Consider the following 19,612-nt stretch of genomic DNA (forward strand, 5'->3'; position numbering starts at 1 on the left):
TGCAGGAGGCTGGGAGAAACGTTCCTTGGTCTCCCTGAGGGAAGGCCTAGGATATGTCACCCACTTGAGTTTCAGGGAGCAGTTGAGCCTTTGGGTCTGAGAAAAGAAGCTTCAAGAGAATGCCTCTGATTCGGGGACTGGAGTCTGAGCTGCCTGACTTCTGGGGGCCCATTAGCACTCTGTCTTCATTATTTAGGGCCATGACTTACCTGTTACTCAACCAAGCCAGAATGGGGCTGCCACCATAAACACCCCTGGAATGGGGCCCGGGCGGCTGGCAGGGCCTCCTCCGAGAAGCATCAGCCTCGGTGAGCGGACGGTAACTATCATTTACATTAATTAGGCAGCCAGATAATAGGGTGTTCAATAGTTATTGCAGTGTTTAAATTCTGCAGCAAACGCCGCTAGGAGCCAGGAGCTGGCAGGGGTTCCTGCCTTGCAAAAGAGAGACCTGTCCTCACCCTGGCAGACAATGGGGCTTGAAATTCAGGGGGAAAGGGAGCCTCCCTCAATCCTGATTTGGGGAGAGGGGCCCAGCCACAAGATCCAGCCCCAGCTGTGTGACCCGGGGTGAGTTGATCTCAGTGTCCTCGGCCAGCAAACTAGGGCTGACTTCTTGGGGATAGTCCAAGGTTCTACCAAGACTGTGGCCATGGAGGGGATAGCTTTGACAAGTGACAGGTCCCATGTGTTTGGGAGATGAGACCATACACCACTGGAACTCTGAGTTTTGTGGTGATGGCACACAGTAAACCTTGTCCATTGTGCTTTGTTCAGGACAGTTATTTACAGATGAGGACACTGAGGCACCGCGAGGTGGCTTGCCTAAGGTCACAGAGCCAAGCCAGGTAAGGACATCGGAGATGTGCCCACACCACTCTCCATCCCTGGCCTAGCTTTGCCATCTTCCTCCTCATTTATGACCACCCCAGGCTTCCTTCTTCCTCCCTCACCTGCCTGTTTGCCCACCTGCCCCCTCTGCTTTTCTCTGAGAAGACCTCAGCTGTTGTGCCCACCACCTTGGCCCTGTCAGCCTTTCCCCCAGCCCCGCCCTTTAAGAGGTGGGCCAAGCTCCGCTCAACCAGCTGAGCTTCAACCTTACGGGCCACTTGGCTGTAAGTGTGAGCTCTGGCGGAGACCTGGATGTCGGCTTGTGAACCCAAGATCTTGTTGATGGGGTGGCATGTGCACCCCTCAAACCTGTTCCCGTGTATTCCTGAGGCCGACACCCTGGTCCAGGCCACAGATGTTCCTCATGGGCCACGGCCTCCTTGCTGGTCTCCAGCCCTCACTCTGGCCCCTCCCTGGGCTGGCTTCCCATTGCCCTGCCCAGTGCCTCAGGTGCTAGCTGCTCATCTCTACTCTCCCCTCCCAGCCCTACTTCCCACCTCTAGTTCCCCTGTAGGAGGTCCCTTCCTGCCTAAAGCCAGCTCAGCTCTCTGGCCTCGCCTTAAGGTCAGGTCCCAAGAGAAGCCTGTTCCATCTCCAGACCTCTCAGGTGTCCCTGGCATGGACCCTGTGTCCCTCCCCCTCCCCCCCGCCCCTGCACTTGTGAGGCAGCCCTCAGCCCATGGGCACCCAAGGCGTTGGGCCCAGGTGGCATGTTTGGTCTCCCATGGGAAGGGAGCTGCGAGGACAGACCCTGCCCTCTCTGGAGGCCCCACTCACTGGGCTCGATGGTGCTCATTGCCTCTCCTGAACAGGGGGAGCTGGTTTGAGTTCAGGGTGGTGGTGTGCTAGTAACTGTTGGACGAGCCCTGATTCGTAGCGTGGTGTGAATACTCCCACAATGGCCTGTTTCGAGCTGCCAGCATGAGCGGAGAGGAAGGCAGAGATACACACACTGGCTCTCCTGAGCCCCTCCAGCACACCACTGGTTTAGGTCCTGTGTTACTAGGAACACCATCGCGGTCACACACGTTTTGGGGAGACGAAGAGCGACTAAGGACGCTTTTCCACCTCAGCCACTGCAAGGCAAAAGTCCACCGAACGGAGGGGCGGGGCACTGGGAGCTCTATCCCCGCCCCTCCCCCTGGCTTCTGGCAGGGGGTACAGCTTAATTCACATAGATTAAATGAATCTACCATAAGCACCACACTCCCTTATTCATGTCATTTGTGCTTGTAAATGAAGGTCAAGAGTAAGTTGGGTCTTGAACTTGGGTTTTCTGACTGTTATGCCAGGCTCTCCGGGCCGGGTTGCCCAGCACCAGCCACACCTGCCTCTACCTACACCCTAGGTCCAATGGGCACAGCTGGAAATGACAGAGAAAGTGCCTGCCCCACACAACGCATGTCACGGCTGTTCAGGGAGCGAAAGCCCATCTGGCTGGGCAGCTGGGAAGGGCAGGGCTGCGTGGCACCTGGGCACGGCCGCTGTCTGGGTGCCTGCTAGCACAAACTGGTGGGGTGGCCTCTGGGTCTCAGGACGCAATGCCGCTCTGCTGTGGAAAGCCACAGAGGAGGAGGCGTCCGTCTGGGCCAGATGGAGGTGTGGGGAGGCCTTCTGACACAGAAGGGCTGCCGTGTGCACCAGCCCCTATCCACCATTAGGGCCCCACCCTTGGCTCACTGTGTGTGTTTGGCCAGACAAGTATTTAACTGAACACTAATTATGAGGAAGGCAGCATTCTAGATTGCACACAGGTTACAATGGATATAATGGTGTACGAGACAGGCCAAGTCCTAGTGCTCATGGAGCTTACATTCTAGTGGAAGAAAATGACAATAAACAAGCAGGAAAGGTTACTGGGAAGTGCTGCATGCAGTGGGAGATGAGGTCACACTGCTAAGCGACCGGTGTGGGGGCCTCTGAGAGGGAGGCCAGCCGGTTGTGGAGAGCTGAATGTGGAAGAGGGAGCTGCCTTGTGGTTGCGGGCCCAGGGGAGGAGTCCCAGGCAGGAGGTACCAACGCTCTGAGTGGGACAGAGGTAAGTAGAAAAGGCACAGGGGCGGGACACTGTGGAGGTGGGAGAGGCAGGCTGGCTTAGGTCTTGGGGGGCCCCTCGACGACCCTGGTCAGAAGCTGGCTTTAATGCTAAGTGTACTGGGAAGTCACTTGTGGGCTTTGAGCAGAAGAGGCGGCCCCACTTAACAAAGGGTGCCTGGACTGTGGTGGGGCCACACGTGGAGGCAGGGAGGCCGCGAGGGGCTGTGGCTGTGAAGTGGTGGGTGGGTGGCTGAGAGCAGGAGCAGGTGGAGGGAGAGCCATCAGGACATCACGACAGATCAGAGAGGGGGCAGGTGTGAACACAAGGGAGGGGTCAAGGAGAGCTCCTGGGTTTCTGGCAGAGCTCCTGGGTTAACTGGAGACAGAGCCCATTCACCGAGGTGGGACTGAAGGGGGAGTGCACTCGGAGAAAGTCGATAATTCTTGTGCAGCCACGTCAGGTCAGGATGCCATTGCATATCCAGGTCAATGAACGGTGGCTTCCGTTCCCTCAACAACTGTTCACTGAGTACCCGTTCCAGGTCAGCGAGTGCTCCTAGATCACTGGGGATACACCAGCCATCAAAGCAGTCATTGTGAGTTCAAAGGAGCTCACACTCAAATTAGGGGAGGCAGACAATAAAGTTCTGGATTCCGGTCGAGAGTTGGGGGAAGCTAGGCTGCTGATAGGATCTTCTAAGCCGAGTGTGTTGGGAGATGTGGGTGAGACCGGCTATGGGGAAAGGTGGGAGGGAGTCCAAGGATGGAGTTCAGGGCGTTCTAACATTTAGAAGCTTGGAAGAGGAGGAGGATCCATGAAAGGGCAGAGAGGGAGTGGCCAGGAGGCAGGGGACCAGGGAGTGTGTGGACACAGAAGGGCTTCAGGAGGGAGGGACTGGTTAACCCAGTCAGGTGCCCTGAGAGGCCACGTGAGATGTGGAGAGGGGGACCGCACTCTGAACAATGTAGTTCACCTGAGTGAGACTGCTCAGTGGAGAAGTGGGGGCACAATGGGCACGCTCCCCGTTTCATCCTGTCTCACCCCACTCTACCCACCCAGCACAGCCTGTTGTACCCTGCCCTCGGCTGTCTGTCCCCTCTCATGTGATCCATGCAGTTACCTGGCATTTAGGTCCATCTTCCTCCCTGCCTCGCGCCCCCCAATCCCATCCAGGACTCACTCTAAAGGACCAGGCCAGCAAGCTTTGCCTGTGGAAGGTGCATGAAGGGCAGGCCAGGACACAGAATGATTGATTCCCACCTGGGGCCTTGCAGGTTCTGGGTCCCTGCTGGGGATGCCAGCTTTGCCACTCCTCTGTGCCGCCCGTCTCTGTGTCTGTCTACTTAGCAATGCTCGTCCTTCACAGCTCAGGAAAAATTACCAAGAATGTTATTGACTCTAATTTTAATTTGTCTAGCACTCTTGTTAATGATGTCTATTTAAGACATCCATTAAAGGCCCATGAGGTTAATTAAATGGACAATTCCAATACAGTTCTATTAGAACCCCCCCTATTAAATTAATATTATAGGCATTTAACAGATGTCTTAATTAGGCATTATAGCTAAGAAATGCAAACTAAATTAAAACGAAAGCCATTGTCCAGAAAGAAAGCTTTTTACCATAATTTATGGCTTTTTGGGGAATGTTCATGTTTACTCTTCAGAACCTGAGAGATCAGTCATTTGACAATCTTTTCCAGCATCCAGGAAACACCATCCTGAGAGTCCCAAATCTTAAATCACAGTCCAGACGCCAGAACTGGAAGAGACTTTAGACACCATCTGGAGTCCACGATCCTCAAACTTCAATGACTAGAGGAGCCGGCTGCGGTGTGGGGGAAACACGAAGCTGGAGTCTGCAGCCCAGGGGCTGGCTGCTTTAACATGTGTCCTGCTGACCCTCACACAGAAGTTCTAGGACCCCACCTCAGGAAATGCTGGTCCAGTCTCATGGCCCCATTTGCCAGGGGCTGACAGGGAGGCCTCCAGAGACTTCTGGACTGGGCGCATGGGTCAGTGGGATTCCACACCTTGCCCTGTGGATTAGAACTTCCCTAGTATCTCTCTCCTCCACTGAATTGGACAGAACCTGAGGCACCTCCTAGGGTTTGGGGCTGGTAGCCATAGCCCCGTGACCCCTTCCCCCCTTTCTTCCTGCTGGCCCGGAGCCTCGTGGGGAGGTGATTTCCTCAGTCCTCCATGACTCTCTGCAGGCCTATGTTCCCACTCTCCACATCCCACAGCTGCCTGGATCAAGCCTCCCCCTCCAGGGGTCCTCACTGTCCATCCTGCCACCTGTGCACATACGTCCTCCCCCACCAGACTGTGCCTGGCCCTGGTGTCAGGGTGAGGGAATCTGGCAACGGAGAGGCAGCTGGACCTAAGTTCCTGTACGAGCCAGTCATGGGACCCAGTGGTGATGGACTGGCTGGATGAGCTAGTGGTGCAAGTACCCTGAACAGGGGTGTGGCAGGCCGGGCCAGTGTGGGGGTTGGAGCCTGAGGGACTCCAGCTGGGGCCTCCTGTTCTGGTTGGGACAGCTCCGTGGCTATTATGTACTGAAGTACATCCCCACAAATTCCTGTCAAAGCCCTAACCCCCAATGTGACTGTACTTGGAAATAGAGCCTTAACTAAGGTGAAATGAGGTCATAAAGGTGGAGCCCTAACCCATAGGACTGGTGTCTAAGAAGAGAAAGACACCAGATTGCTCTCTCTCTTTTCCCGCAGGTATGCACAGAGGAAGGCCATGTGAGGACACAAGACGGTGGCCAAGGAGAAAGCTATCACCAGACATCAACTTGGACAGCAACTTATCTTGGACTTTCAGCCCCGAGAAAAGAATTTTTTGTTGTTGAAACTGTCCACCTGCAGTATTTTGTTAGGACGGCCCAAGCTAACACAGTGGCCATGACCCAGGCCACCCCTCACTTTCCCCTCCAGGTGTTTTGTCCCTTTCTTCCCCTGGAGAGGCTTTGGCCTGTCCTCTGTAGGCCTGTGCTATGGCCCCATCCTCCACAGAGTCGGCCCTGGGGAATGTAAAGGGCCCTAGGGTCTGCTCACTTTTTGGAGAATAGTGGGTCCCTGGGCTGATGTCTCCTGGCCCTGCAGCCCCCTGAGACCCAGGGAAGCACAAGTCTCTCCAGCACATGAAGGTTTATGCGTGAGGCGGGTTTAGCTGTGTCTCACACTGGCCTACACATTCAAGGCCTCAGCTTCACCAGGATCCTGCCCCCTGCACAGGGGAGATGGGAGGCTTGACCACAAAGTACCACACTGGCCTCCATGACAAACCTTGTGCCACAGCTGTGGGAGGATGGCCAGCCCTGGTCCACTTCCCTGGGCTTCAGGCCTTGTTCTGGGGAGCAGTTAGTGCAGCCTCATCAGGATGCTCACTTAGAGCCAGTGTCCTGCTGGGCCTGGGCCCTTCTCTGCCTAGGAGGATGTAATGGGCCTTAGGGCACAGGACCCAATGGCCCCCAGGTGGGCTGTGGGGACCACAGGGCATCCTAGAAACAGGCATGCACAGCAGCGGCTTCATGGCAGGTGAGTGTTCTTGTCAAGTGTCCTTGGGGAGAGGGGGAGAGAAGTCTACCAATTACACAGCCACTCACATGAGAACTTGAGTCTGCGCCAAATGAAAAACAGATTTCATGTGGCAAGTGGCACCAACAACTTTTCTGGAAAGCAACTGTGTATTTACACATTGGCCGCCTTTTACGTTACAGAGGGGAAGGCAAGAGCAATGTGCTTTAGGGGGTTATAGCACCTATGCTGTGACCAGAGTGGCACTTTCAGATGGTCAGAAGGACGAGCCACTTCATATGGGAAGCAGCCATTCCCTCAGTGGAAGCCCGGGCAATAAAGGGACCACGTACACGCTCAGAGCAGCGTCTTTTCGTCCCTGTGGTCAGAAGCATGGCTGTGCAGCCAGACCACGGGGTTCACACCAGCTCTGCTCTCTCAGGTGGTAAGGCCCTGGGCAGGCGAGCACGGAGTCTGAGCCTTTTGTGGCAAAACAAGGCTGTTAGCGCACAGGGCTCAGTCGCCGGGCCAGGCCGCCCGTCGGAAGTGGTGCTGGGGCCTGAAACCTGCCCCACAGGCAGCGATGGCCGCAAGGGGAGAGCATCCACACCACCTCAGGACCATCCTGATGAGCAAGGACACCACACAGACAGAAGCAGGCACCCTCTGAGCCTTTGGGGGGGTGGGGGGGGATGTAGTGGCACCGAGCAAGGTCTTCCTGCTCTCCCGTCATAAAGTCGGTGTTTACCTCTCCCTGGGGTGTCTCTCTCCTTCAGTGTGGAGGCCAAGTGGGACATATGACAAAGTTGCTTCTCCTGGAGTAAAGGAAGAGAAAGCTCATGGATTTGCTGCCAGTTTGTCACTAGGCATGTTTCTGGTTGGTTGGCAAAAGCCCACTTCTCAAAAGGAAAGGGGCCGTGGGTCCTTCTGAGCTCTGTGACGTTCCTAATACTGAACACTGGATGCTAGTCCACGCCCTGTCCTTGCTCATGCCTGCCTAGAAGGACGTCAGCTAGCGGCCTAGAGGCACACCGCCACACAGGGCTGGTCAGACAGAACAGCCAAGGCTTCAGGTAGCAGAATGGAACCAGGGGCTCAGCTGAGGTGGCACAGCTGGGGACTCAGGCTTGCCTGGTAGATCAGAGCTGCAGTCTTATTTCCCCTCAGCCTACCTTCCCTGGAGCCTAAGAGCCACAGGAATACAATGTTCTGTATACAGGTCCGAGCTCCCAGTACTGAAGAGCCATTAAAGTATACCCTGATGCAGCATGCTGCTTCCGTGTCCCATCCCAGTTCTAATCCCTAGAGTGAAATGAGTCCAAAGCCCCTCTGCGACGTCACCCCTCACTCTTCTGCTTCCCTGGAAAAGCAAGGGGAACTCCAGTTAGGTCAAGGAGTTCGACAGTGGGTGTGATGTAAAACAACATGTCAGATACACCGACTGACCCTGGGAATCGGGTGCCTGATGGCAGCTGTCTACGGGGTGAAAGTGAAGCCGCCACCCAGGCACAGCCTCCGGCTCACTTCCCTTCCAAACCAGCTGCATCGGAGGGACTGTTTCTTCCCAACAAGAGCCTATTAGTGCCGACTAATATTTTATTATTACATAAACAACGGATTCATCGCAGACCATTCAGGAAACACAGAAAAGTATGAAGAAGAAATAAAAATCTAATAATGCCACTAGTCAAGTCAACCCGTGGTAATCCTGGTGTTTTCTGCCAGTCTCTTCTCTCATGGGAGCAATACAAGTTCAAAATCACCTAGACATGGACATCCCTACATTCCCTGACTTCTTCGTTCATTGTGGTATGTTTTTTCCCGGATGATGAATTGTTCTTAACTCCAGTGTTAATGGGGTAGAGGTGGTCTATAACTAGAACCGGCCTGGCCATCTTTTCACCGAAAGGCGGGCACTCAGGTGTTTCCAGTCCTTGGGGTCACAAACAATTGCCTCCATAGCAAAGAGCTCACAGGTCAAATGTTCCTTTTGCTTTGAATTTCTTTGCAGATCGCTCACTTGACCGAAGCTGGAATTTGCTTCCATAAATGTAGGAAATAAAGCCATCAATTTCCACTGTGAACACACAGTTTAGCTTGGGGATAACTGGAAAACAAAGGAGAAAAAAGGATGAGAAAAAAAAAATCCTGACAGTAAGTTCACGTTTATGCAGCAACTATTCCTAAAATGTCTGTATTAGAAAGTAAGCTAAGGGGTGCCTGGGTGGCTTAGTCGGTTGAGGTCTGACTTCAGCTCAGGTCATGATCTCGCGGTCTGTGAGTTCGAGCCCCGCGTCGGGCTCTGTGCTGACAGTTCGGAGCCTGGAGCCTGCTTCGGATTCTGTGTCTCCCCTCTCTCTGCTCCTCCCCTGATCGCGATCTGTCTCTCTCTCTCAAAAATAATGAATAAACATTAAAAAAATAAAAAAAAAAGTAAGCTAATAAGAAATGGGAAACCCACAAAGGTTAGCAGTACCAGGATCACAGGGCATTATTCGGTCATGTGGCCAGTTTACTCAGACCGTAGATATAACTCAACACCCAATTTTCAGGGTCAAAGGCTCAAGCCAAATTCCCAGAAAAAGTGCTACAAATAGGTCTTCCCACATCACCTTAAGATGGACTCATGGCCTGTGCTCACTGGGGACACCTGTGCACCATTTTCTGAGGTTTAGAGTGAGAATACAAGGAAATGGAAGGCAGCAACAAGAAAAACCAAGCTCCAAAATTTAAGGAACCAAAACCTCCCACTGTGGTTCTGAAATCTCAGATTTGCGGGCAAGGAGTATAGAAATCTCGACAGACCAGTGGTGCACACCCATCTCTGTTACAACAGTGAGCTCTAGCACATCAAGTGGATGACCCAAAGGGTCACCAGAAAGGGAAAGATCTTGGAACACTCCAGAGACAGGCACCACCTTAGCTTCCCCCATTGTCTGCTTAGCCCCCTTCCTCTGAGAGGCAGCAGCCTTTGGGCAGGGTGGGGGGGGTCTCCATCATAGAAGTAGACTCAGGTGTCTGGAGGCAGACCCTACAGCCCTTCCTTCCATCGTATCAGGCCGAGGCTGCTGACTGGGTGCAGGGATGCCTCAGGGAGAGCCACGGGGGCAAGGATGCCCTCTGAAGGTGTGGACTGCATGGTCAGCAGGTATCTGTAATCTGTGCTGACGTGAGAGACCAAACGGACCCACTGAAGCCACTAGTAAAGGGCTGATGAAGCTGGGGAGGTCACAAACCACAACGCCCTGAGACACAGTTACGTACCTTTTAGGCGGTCTTCTTTGGTGATAATTTTGAAAACGTGCTTTGTTTCCTGTAGAAGGATTCCTGTAACACCCACGTAGGAGGGGCATTTGGATTTTGTGACTGCAAAAGAAAAGGGCATTTGAAGCCTTGGCCTCTGTGGTGCTGGGGGAGCCACAACCAGCTAGGCAGGGGGAAGTTCCTCAGCTCGACAGGGACCAAGCTGGATGAGAAGTCAAAGTCCCAATCCCTTGCCTGTGGCTTTGTAGCCTCTGGGTTGCTTTGCCAAGGTGTCCTTTGGAGGGCCTGCAGCCATGGGGGTCATGGGAAGGACTCTGGAGCCAAGAGGTCACATGTATGTCCGGCACCACCAAGACCCACAGGCTGCTGGGAAGGGGCCAAGTGTCACTGATGGAATCTGAAGGGACACCTGTCCATCATGGTCTTCCCACGACCTCCCAAACTCTGGCCAGAATGGAATCTTGCTACCGGCCATCGAGCAACGAGTAGGGTGAACTGCCCCCACAGGGAGCCAGCCCCTCACCTCTCCTGACCCATGCCCCAGTGTAGCCAGCGGACTGAGCGCTTGCTATGTGCCTGGCACTGTTTGAGGTAGATGCTAGGCACAGCAGTGAATAAGACTGTCCTAGGTTCTGTTCTCAGGGAGCTGATGTTCCAATGGTAGGAGGGGAATGTGTACCAAACCACAAAACTGTGTTTTGACAGCGGTAATTGCTATGAACAAAAAAAGAACAAGGTAATGGGGAGGAGGGTTTTAGTGATGGTAGACCCTCGGGGGAAGTGACATCTGAGTAGGGGCCTGAATAATGAGAAGCAGTCAGTCTGTGAACACACAGAATTCTGGGCAGGGAGAAGGGACAAATGCAAAGGCCCTGAGGCATGGCCAAGCTTGGTGTGGGAGAAGCAGAAATCAGGCCACTGTGGTTAGACCTGGTGTTCAATAAAGTCACAGGGGCCTTTCAGACCACAGTAAGGAAGTAGAAGAGAAACATGGTCTGATTTCTGGTATAAAACCTTCCCTCTGGCTGCCTGGTTGGGGGAGAAGTGTGTCAGCAGCTTCTACAGGAATCCAGGGGAGATGGTGGAGGCTTATATTTGGGGACTAGGACATGCTGATGGATGGAGGTGAGGGATTAAGAAAGAAGAAATGTGATCTTTCCCAGGCTTTTGGCCTGAACAGCCAGGGTAAACACTGGTACCATGAACAGAGATGGGGAACCCCAGGGAAAGGGCTGATTTATGGAGAGGCCTGGAGCTGTTTTGGATATGTGTAGCTTATGACACCCATGGACATGTGGGTGGCTACATCCAGTGGACAGGACAGCAGGATGAACAAAGATGTTCAGGGGAAGGTCTGCATTGGAGAGGACAACCTGGGAGCTGTAAGTCCATAGCTGACATTTAAAACCATGGGGAAGTGGATGAAAGGGACTTTCTGTTCAAGGCTGTGGGCAAGTGCCAGCAGCTGCTGTGCCCTCTGGGATAGTAGGTGGGGTCCTTGGGTGGAAAGGTACACAAAGACCATTTAGAGCGTGTCCAAAAAGTGGCCATAACTAGCTTAGGTAGCTAGTTGTCTCCCACTCTCAGTGTTGGTGGTCTGGAAATATCCACATGGCAAGGAGTGTGTCTAACCCTGTAGCACAGAGTTATGGTGCCACTGAGTGATGCCTTGGGCATTCGGGTGACCATATGATCTTAGGTAAGTTACCTGAAACAAGAGCCCCATGAAGATCTGCCTTTAACAGCTTGGCCTGAATCATCTGTGGCTGCCTAGGAGGTAAACAGAAGCCCTTAACATACACCATGATCAAGAGTTCTGAAAGGATCAAACAGGTCTACAAACATCTGTGGCCAACTGGCTCCTAAGGTTGCGTTTATAGTGATCATAAGACTTGGGTTTTGCCCCAAAGGGCAAGGCTTCAGAAATGCAACTCACGTGTCTGGCTTGAGACCACCGCACAGGTCCCGGATGTACTGTTTCCAGAGTTCATGTAGAGGGAGAAAAAGATTGTAACTGTGGAACCAAAGTCAGAAAGAAGTAAAAAGTTAGGTGACATGAGCTGGGCAATATAACATCGAGAGAACACAGAGCATGGCCTGATGCCAAGGATCCTGACCTGGGTCACTGGGGGCTGGGTGCAGATCCTAGTTCTACAGCAGATAACCTGACTAAAATCAAGTACCTTCACCTTTTGAACCTCAGTTTCCTCACTGCTAGAACCCTCTTGAGGCTAAGTGAGAAGAAGGTGTTGCCCTCCTTTGCCCCTCCACCCTTCTTGCTGGCTAGATACAGCCTTGACAGCTGGGGCTCAGACACCTTAGACCATGAGGCAACATCCACAGATGACAGAGCAGCCACGATGCACCCGGGGAGGCACTGCCTGGGTTTCTGCCACACCAGCCCAGGGTGGTGCTCACGCAGACTTCTTTTCATGAGAGAAACAAACTTTGATCTTGCTTAAGCCACTGCTACTTGAGGTCTTCTGTTACAAGAGCTGAACCCGGTAAGCCAGGAGTAAACAGGAGTTGCTGGCTGTCATGTACACCCCCATGGAAGGTAACAGGGGTCTGGAAGGTGACTGAGCAGGTGGTGGGACCAAAGGAAGGGAACAGGTAAGAGGACCTCAAAGGCTGTCCTCTGGGGTCATCAGTACTGGTCCTGTTACCTCATGGGGAGTCTGTTTACATGACACTATTGGTTAGAAAAGTGAGAACCTCAGGCTCACACTTGAAGTGGGCTCTATGGGTGCAGAAGCCAGCGAGGAAAACTGGGCAGGCAGCGGCCCCTTCCTCCACCCAAAGGCCAGCTCTTTTTGCAACAGGGGCCACGGACAAAGTGAATGACTTTGTTTTGTGGGATGTGGGAGGCTATCTGGCTACCGGTCTTGGCGTGAGAGTCTAAAACCAGTCCTAAGACGCACATATGCAGAACCGTGGCCAAGGAGAGATGCAGTGTCGGCTGGAGGGAGGAACACATCCTCCCACGGAGTGATGCGTCCCTTTCAGAAACTTCTACAACATGTGGGCAGCACATTCTTTGGCAATAAAACCCCAGTGGATGATTCTGTCTAGTACTATTAAAAGCTATAAAGAGTATATATTAAGAAATATCAGTTCCTCTTTTTCTAGGAAAGCTGAAAGACAAACAGCCTGTTGCCATGGGTAACAGACTCACTTATGGCACGAGTCTCATTAGTTAAGGCTAGGACGGAAGCCAAACACTAAAACAGCAAGAGCCTCACCGTGTCTCACTTTAAAAGCCAAGCCCAAACACGGTCTGAATTGGTAAAGGAACGCTGCCCCCTTGTGGCAGAAGTGGGAGAAGCTCCTACAGCTTAAGAGGAAAGGGGCTGCCAACGGCGCTGGGCTTCCCAAGTCCAGCCGAGACAGGGAAGATTAAGCTGCCCTACGTAGAAAGGCAGGAAAGACTTGGCGTACCTCTGCTGCTCTGGCTTAATGTCAAAGAGCCTCAGCTCCCTCCTCTGCCTGGCAGAGAGGCCTTTGGATTTTTTTTTCTTCTCTTTTCGCTTCCGGCGAGCAGAGTACTCCAGAACGACAGCCTTGCGTTGCAGGTGGTCCTCGCGGGCTTGCTGGCTCATGTGGGGCAAGCTGCGCTTCAGGAAGGCCCTCACGAAGGCCTCGGCCTGCTGGGCGCCCGGAAGCTGCACAGGGACAAGGTGGCACGGTGCCCACTGCTCTGGTTGGGACAGCCCTGGAACCCACACCCTCTTACACAGCACTGCAACCGCAGACGGGATGCCATCGCGGACCCATCTATCTGTCCACTGAGCCTCACACAGCCACTCATGTGCTGGATGTTAGCTCCCACAGCTGTTTAGATGCAAAAGTCACACTCAAATGCCAATTTGTGACTGCCACACAAAACAGCCACGTCAAAATTCGACTTCCTGCCCTACTTCTTAGAGGTTATTTTGAGGATAAAAAAACCAAAACCCCTTTATATGTGGAAGAAAAGACTTCTCTGACCCTTGGCAGGGAGAAAAGCTTGGGAAACGTATGACAACACTTAATCAGTCATGACCAGAGGAAGGCGAGTTCAGAGAACCAAGCTATGGCCTCAAAGGAAGTGATCTGACGCTTGGGAAGCTGGCACCACCTGCTGCTCCAGGGTGGGCCATGCCTTGGGGGGTAGGAATTTTGATACTGTACCCACGATGCAATCCTCTTTCCTCGGGTTTGGCCCCGTGGACACGTCATGGCTACTCACTAAGTCTGCTCCCGCACCACTTGGGGAAAGGAAGAGCCAATGCATCTCAGCCTCCTGTGCTCAACTTCTCCCACACAGAGCAGAACATCAATTCACTGTACTTAGCACAGGCTCTTAGGACCTCTGGGCAAAATAACTGTCATAACTACGCATAATTCTTGAAGGAACTCCAAACACCTCTGCCTCTTAAGCTGGGAGCTCCACCAATCTACTCCTCATTCAGGTGCCTCTGTCCTAGGTCTGCCACAGCCCCAGCGAGCACTGTCTACTGAGGCTTTGCCTCTTCGCTGGGCCATCTCCTGAACCCTGTTGCACTAACTGGGCTGCGAACACCCTGAAGCTCATGTGTCAATAATAAGCTCTCTCTTATGGAGGAGAAGAGGGGGCAAGGGGGGGGCATGAAGGTGTGATTCACCTCGTCCTCAAGGTAGCTCACAGTAAAAATGGCAGTTGGCTTCAGCTTTGCACCTTTAGATACTAACTAAAGACTCATGATCATCATCATTATTACTGTGAGAGGAAAATTATTTGCTTCTTTTAAATACCTAAGTAGTCCCTCTTCATGGAGAAGCCAGATAAAGGGATATCAATCTTTTAAAATCTTGGTTTCATGTTAACTCCCTCAACAGGAGTCACCAGTGGAGCTTCTGCCAAACTGACAAAGCATGTGTGCAGCATCCAAATATAATCCATATATTCCACTTATGAAACGTGATTTGCCTGCCCTCTTCAAGAGTAAAGGGGGCACATCGGGGCGCCTGGGTGGCTCAGTCAGTTGGGCGGCCGGCTTCGGCTCAGGTCATGATCTCACGGTCCGTGGGTTCGAGCCCCGCGTCGGGCTCTATGCTGACAGTTCAGAGCCTGGAGCCTGTTTCGGATTCTGTGTCTCCCTCTCTCTGACCCTCCCCCGTTCGTGCTCTGTCTCTGTCTCAAAAATAAATAAACGTTAAAAAAAAAAAAAGAGTAAAGGGGCACAGTGACAAAGTCAAATGATAGTGCTCACTTCGCCAAGTTTCAGGTGGGCATAGTCCAGTGACCTCGGCACAGTGAAAGATGACACAAGATTAAGAAGTCTTCGTTTACCAAACAAGATAAGAAGAGGCCAGCATATGGAAACAGGCCATCAGAACAACAGATCTTGGCTGAGCCTAACACATCTACTAGAAAGACGAGGAGTAAGATGTGGGAAAGGACATCTAAAGCAAGACTGGAGTACTAAGCCATTCTGTCATCACCTCTGTTGTTCCCAGACTTCCTGCCATGCACAGTACCTGAACATCGAACTCTTTTGCCTCTTTCTGAGAAAAGGCGTGGTAGATCACACCTGGGGGATTAAAGCAAACAAACAAATAAGAAATGATAATTCCTATTGGGTATGGCTATAAAGCAAAGACTTTTCTAACTATGAAAATAACTATGCTTACTTAGAGATAGAAGAAGATTGGGTGCTATAAAGAGCACAGCTTCAAAGCTTTCTTGGATGCCTCTTATTCCCCCCCACCCCCGACCACCCATCTGAGAAGTTCCGAAGGTGTGCTGTAGAACAGTGCTTCTCAACTGTTAATTTATGTAAGCATCTCTGGGATCTCATTAAAATGTAGACACTTGGGCCCCAATCCCAGATTCTGCATTTGTAACAAGTTTCAGATGCTACTGCAGTTCAGCAGACCACACTAGGAGCTTGGTTAGGAGCTTGAACAGTTGCTCTAGAAGTCTAATGAAGCAACTCATTTAAAAGTTATATGATAGAGGGGTGTCTGTGTGGCTCACTGGTTAAGCATCCGACTCTTGGTCTTGGTTTCAGCTCAGCTCATGGCCTCATGGTTCTTGAATTTGAGCCCCACGTTGGGTTCTGGAATGGCAGCGCAGAGCTTGCTTGGGATTCTCTCTCTCTCTCTCTCTCTCTCTCTCTCTCTCTCTCTCTCTCTCTCCCTCTGCTCCTCCCCTGCTCTCTCTCTCAAAATAAATAAACTTAAAAAAAAAAGTTATACACTAGAGAGTCCCAGGATGCAGATGGTAGGAAATATTACACTTTGTTGACTGTAAGATGTTAAAAAAAAGATTTTTCACATTTTAACATCTATGAAATTGGGATGTATCATACAATAGATGGTGTCCTAAACTGATAAAATACAGTAGGTCTTTATTCAAGCTCAAAATAGATATTGATCAATGTGGTTTTGACCTCTAAAAACTTCCACATTTCCTAATTTGCCTGAAGAATAAAAAGATGGCTGTAGGGACAGAGTACGGGTGTGAATGGAATAAGAATAAGACAAAGGCCTGGTTTAAGGGTCAAAAGACTAGAAAATATGGTTTACACAATGCTCTATCAATCTCACTCCAGGTCCCTTATGCTTCCTTGAGTACATATGAAAAAGCAAACCAATGTGTTATATGTTATGTTATATTATATTATATTATATTATATTATATTATATTATATTATATTCAGAGTCTGGCTCTCCCTCAGATGGAAGAATGGGAGTAAAACTTATTTCTAAAGAGCACCCCAGGAACGACTTTGCTTCAACTGTCACAGTTGTTTAGACATGAAAGTCTTTTCTGAAGCAATATACATAACGACTATCCAGCATTCATTACTTGCCATGTACCTGGTTAAAAGTTACACATATTTTCCCAACAATCCTCTAAAGTGGTTATTATTCCTATTATGCACATGAGAAAATTGCAGCTCATATAAGCTGAGACACGTAACTTGGTAACAGAGATAGGGAGTGGCACAGATCGAAATGAAAATACTGAGCCAAAGACCAGCTTTAATGGTGTCTACACTCCCCTGGGTGCTTGCTCCCCTCCTTGGCATCGCTATCCTTTGCTCAACTCCGAGTCCTGGGTTAGCGGTACCATTCCCCAGCATGCTCCCAACGCTTTCCACCTGACAAGGGTCGTTCACAGAACATCAGGAAGCCTGGGCAGATACCACTACCAGTACCTTACAGAAGGGGAAACCAGGTCGTAAAGAGTATCAGGGCCTTAACCACCGTCACCAAGTGGGAGGCAGTGGATAGAGAGGCGATGGCCCAGTCGGCGGTAAGGTCTTGGGCCCTCCTTTAACACCACACACCATTGAGCAGGCCCCTGTGGGGGACCTGCCGCCAGCTCTGCCATCAATACCTGGCTCAGACACCGAGCCAGGCCAACCGGGACTCTGGGCCTCAGTTTCACTTACGTAAGGCAGGACAATTCCCACACCAGTTCCGTTTGGACTTCGCAGTGACCCTGTTCACCCACTAGCACCAACTCCCCGACCACTTACATCCCACCCCACCCCAGTTTCGAGGCCCTGCACCCCGCTTACTCTTCATCCTCGGGCCGCTTCCGGTGCGCTCTGATGACGTTTCCTGCGGGCGTCGCTCACTCTTCTTCACTTTCTTCAGCAGCCCTCGGCCATCAGAACTTCTCTCGCCAAAGTTTGTGGTGGAGAGACTTCTTGTGCCCAAGCTCGCAAGGCACGCTAAATCGCCAGACGAACACGCTCCAACTCTGCTGGGATCGCAGGCGCGCAGGGCTGCTGTCAGATGGCGCCGCCCGTGACGTCACAGACGCGCGTCGACCTAAGCTAGCGCGTGCGCCTGGAAGCGGGCCCCGCTGCGGCGAGAGGTGCTGCTGGCCCTAAGGGTGTATCTCCCGTATGGAGGTTTTTCAGCTTGCGTATCCTATAGACGGAGGAAGGTCAGAAGCCGTGGGGTTGCGGTTAGGACTTGTGGACTGCTTGTGAAGAGCTGGAGTAGAGCGAGGCGAGCCAACTTGAAGAGGACCGCGGGGACGTTGGGGACCAGGGGAGGACGGCAATGGTGGGAATGAGGTCCGTTGGAGTCTTTAATCAGCGTTCTCTACAGATTAACCGAGGCGCTGAAGTTGGGATAGAAGGCTTAAGTTATAGTTTTGTCCTGCTGTGTGATCTCGCTTTAAGTCACTTCCCATTTCCAGGCTTCCTTTTCCCCAACACTTGTGAGTGGGCTGGGCTTGATAGTCTGAACGTTTTCTTGAGACGCTAGTGTCTGTCAGGAAGTTAAAAGGCAAGGAAGGATTCTTACTGCTCTGGAGAAGGGTCCAAGAATTGTGGCTTGGAAGCCCTGATGCAGACCTCTCAGAAGTGACCTGGTGTGCAGGCTGAATTTCTGCTGAGTGCTGGGCCTGAGCAATATGGTCCCTGTACTTTAAGTCCGTGAATTTCAACTTCGGGTGAGGTATAAAGTCCTTTTAAAGGAAAAGAAATTCTCAGGGAACCCGGAGAATTTATGTACACAGATCCTAGTTTGAGAAACATTGATTTGTTTTTGGATGGTTACCTTGTGCCATTTTGATCTTAAACCTAAAACTCAGGCCCTGAAATTCAGTGGCTTGACCTGGTGAGCCTGAACCTTATATATGTACATTACCATCAAAATGGAAACACAGCATTTAAACGTATTGCACTTGAAGATGCCTGAGAATAGTTAGGAGTTTATGGGACTAACTTTAAGAAACTATTCTTGGGGATCCATACCATATGAACTACTAAATGTGAATTTTAAAATAGTATCATGAGACACTCGAAGATAGTAAGAGCCAATTTCTGTGCTGTAGACTCAAGTGGGCCCTTTTGAGCAGGACCTTTGTGATTATGGAGATAAGGGAGAAGGCAGACTTCTGTCTTTGAGAGCTTCTTTTTAGGGGTGTTAGGATTATTTAGCTCCCAGTTGACCCATTCTCAAGTAGTCCAGTCATCCTTGGATGACTGCCAGTCTTCCATGGAATTCTGTGCTTGTGTTGGGATGAGCACTCTCAGAACTGCAGTTACTTCATAATTTCCTGATCACTAAATCTTTTTTAAAACAAACAAACAAACAAACAAACAAACAAACAAAAACAAACAGGGTTGCCTGGGTGGCTCAGTCGGTTAAGCCTCTGACTTTGGCTCAGGTCATGATCTGACGGTTTGTGGGTTCAAGCCCCACTTCGGGCTCTGTGCTGACAGCTCAGAGCCTGGAGCCTGCTTCAGATTCTGTGTCTCCCTCTCTCTCTCTACCCCTCCCCTGCTTGTGCTCTGTCTCTCAAAAATAAATAAACGTTAACAATTTTTTTTTTTAAAACCCACTTTATTATCCTCAGGAAATAATTGTTTATGTATGTAGAGTGACACCTGTCTGTACAGATGTTTATATTATTATGATTGTTGTTTGTAATAGCAAAACCTCAGAAACAACTCAATATTCAACAGTAGTGGATTAAATAAATGAAGCATGTGCTAACTAAGTAGGTTAATTAAATGCTTTATAATCACAGGGTAAGCTTCAAAAATTCAGATTCCTTAGTACCTCTAGAGATTCTTATTTAGTAGATGGGTCCCAAGAATCTGTATTAAAAAAATATTCCCAGGTGATTTTGTTGAGTAATTAGGTTTGGGAACTATAGTATGGTACGTTTATAGAACTTAATAATTAGAATACCACACAGCCATTAAACAGATTCCAATTTTAAAAAGGTTACAAAATATTAACACAAAACTAAATGTGTACACAAAAAGGATTGGAAAGACATACTGCTATACAGGAAGGTTTTTGTTTGTTTTTAAACATTTATTTAGAGGAGAGAGCGTGAGCAGGGGGAGAGTCAGGGAAAGAGAGAGGGAGAGAGAGAGAGAGAGAGAGAGAGAGAA

General features: G+C 50.8%; 1 protein-coding gene and 1 long non-coding RNA gene across 3 annotated transcripts; one reads left to right on the forward strand and one right to left on the reverse strand.

Annotated features, from left to right (window-relative positions):
• Positions 1 to 2,413: 2,413 nt before the first annotated feature.
• Positions 2,414 to 8,112, forward strand: LOC123382257. Its single transcript, XR_006590357.1, has 3 exons — positions 2,414 to 2,929; positions 4,632 to 4,943; positions 5,661 to 8,112. It is a non-coding gene; the product is annotated as an uncharacterized LOC123382257 (long non-coding RNA).
• Positions 8,034 to 17,466, reverse strand: POP4 (POP4 homolog, ribonuclease P/MRP subunit). 2 transcript variants are annotated; one of them, XM_003997960.4, is made up of 7 exons: positions 17,270 to 17,466; positions 15,219 to 15,271; positions 13,158 to 13,381; positions 11,656 to 11,733; positions 11,428 to 11,489; positions 9,720 to 9,821; positions 8,034 to 8,562 (listed from the first exon to the last, which is right to left on the reverse strand). In XM_003997960.4, exons 1-7 carry the CDS (start codon positions 17,274 to 17,276, stop codon positions 8,426 to 8,428), a joined length of 663 nt encoding a protein of 220 aa, XP_003998009.1. In that variant the 5' UTR covers positions 17,277 to 17,466; the 3' UTR covers positions 8,034 to 8,425. The 2 variants fall into 2 exon arrangements, with proteins under 2 accessions (XP_003998009.1, XP_019675228.1); XM_019819669.3 differs by lacking the exon at positions 15,219 to 15,271 and having other exon boundaries at positions 17,270 to 17,465.
• Between the last annotated feature and the right edge of the window lie 2,146 nt (positions 17,467 to 19,612).

The sequence above is a fragment of the Felis catus genome, chromosome E2 (genome assembly GCF_018350175.1).
Source record: "Felis catus isolate Fca126 chromosome E2, F.catus_Fca126_mat1.0, whole genome shotgun sequence".
Classification (NCBI taxonomy): Eukaryota; Metazoa; Chordata; class Mammalia; order Carnivora; family Felidae; genus Felis; species Felis catus.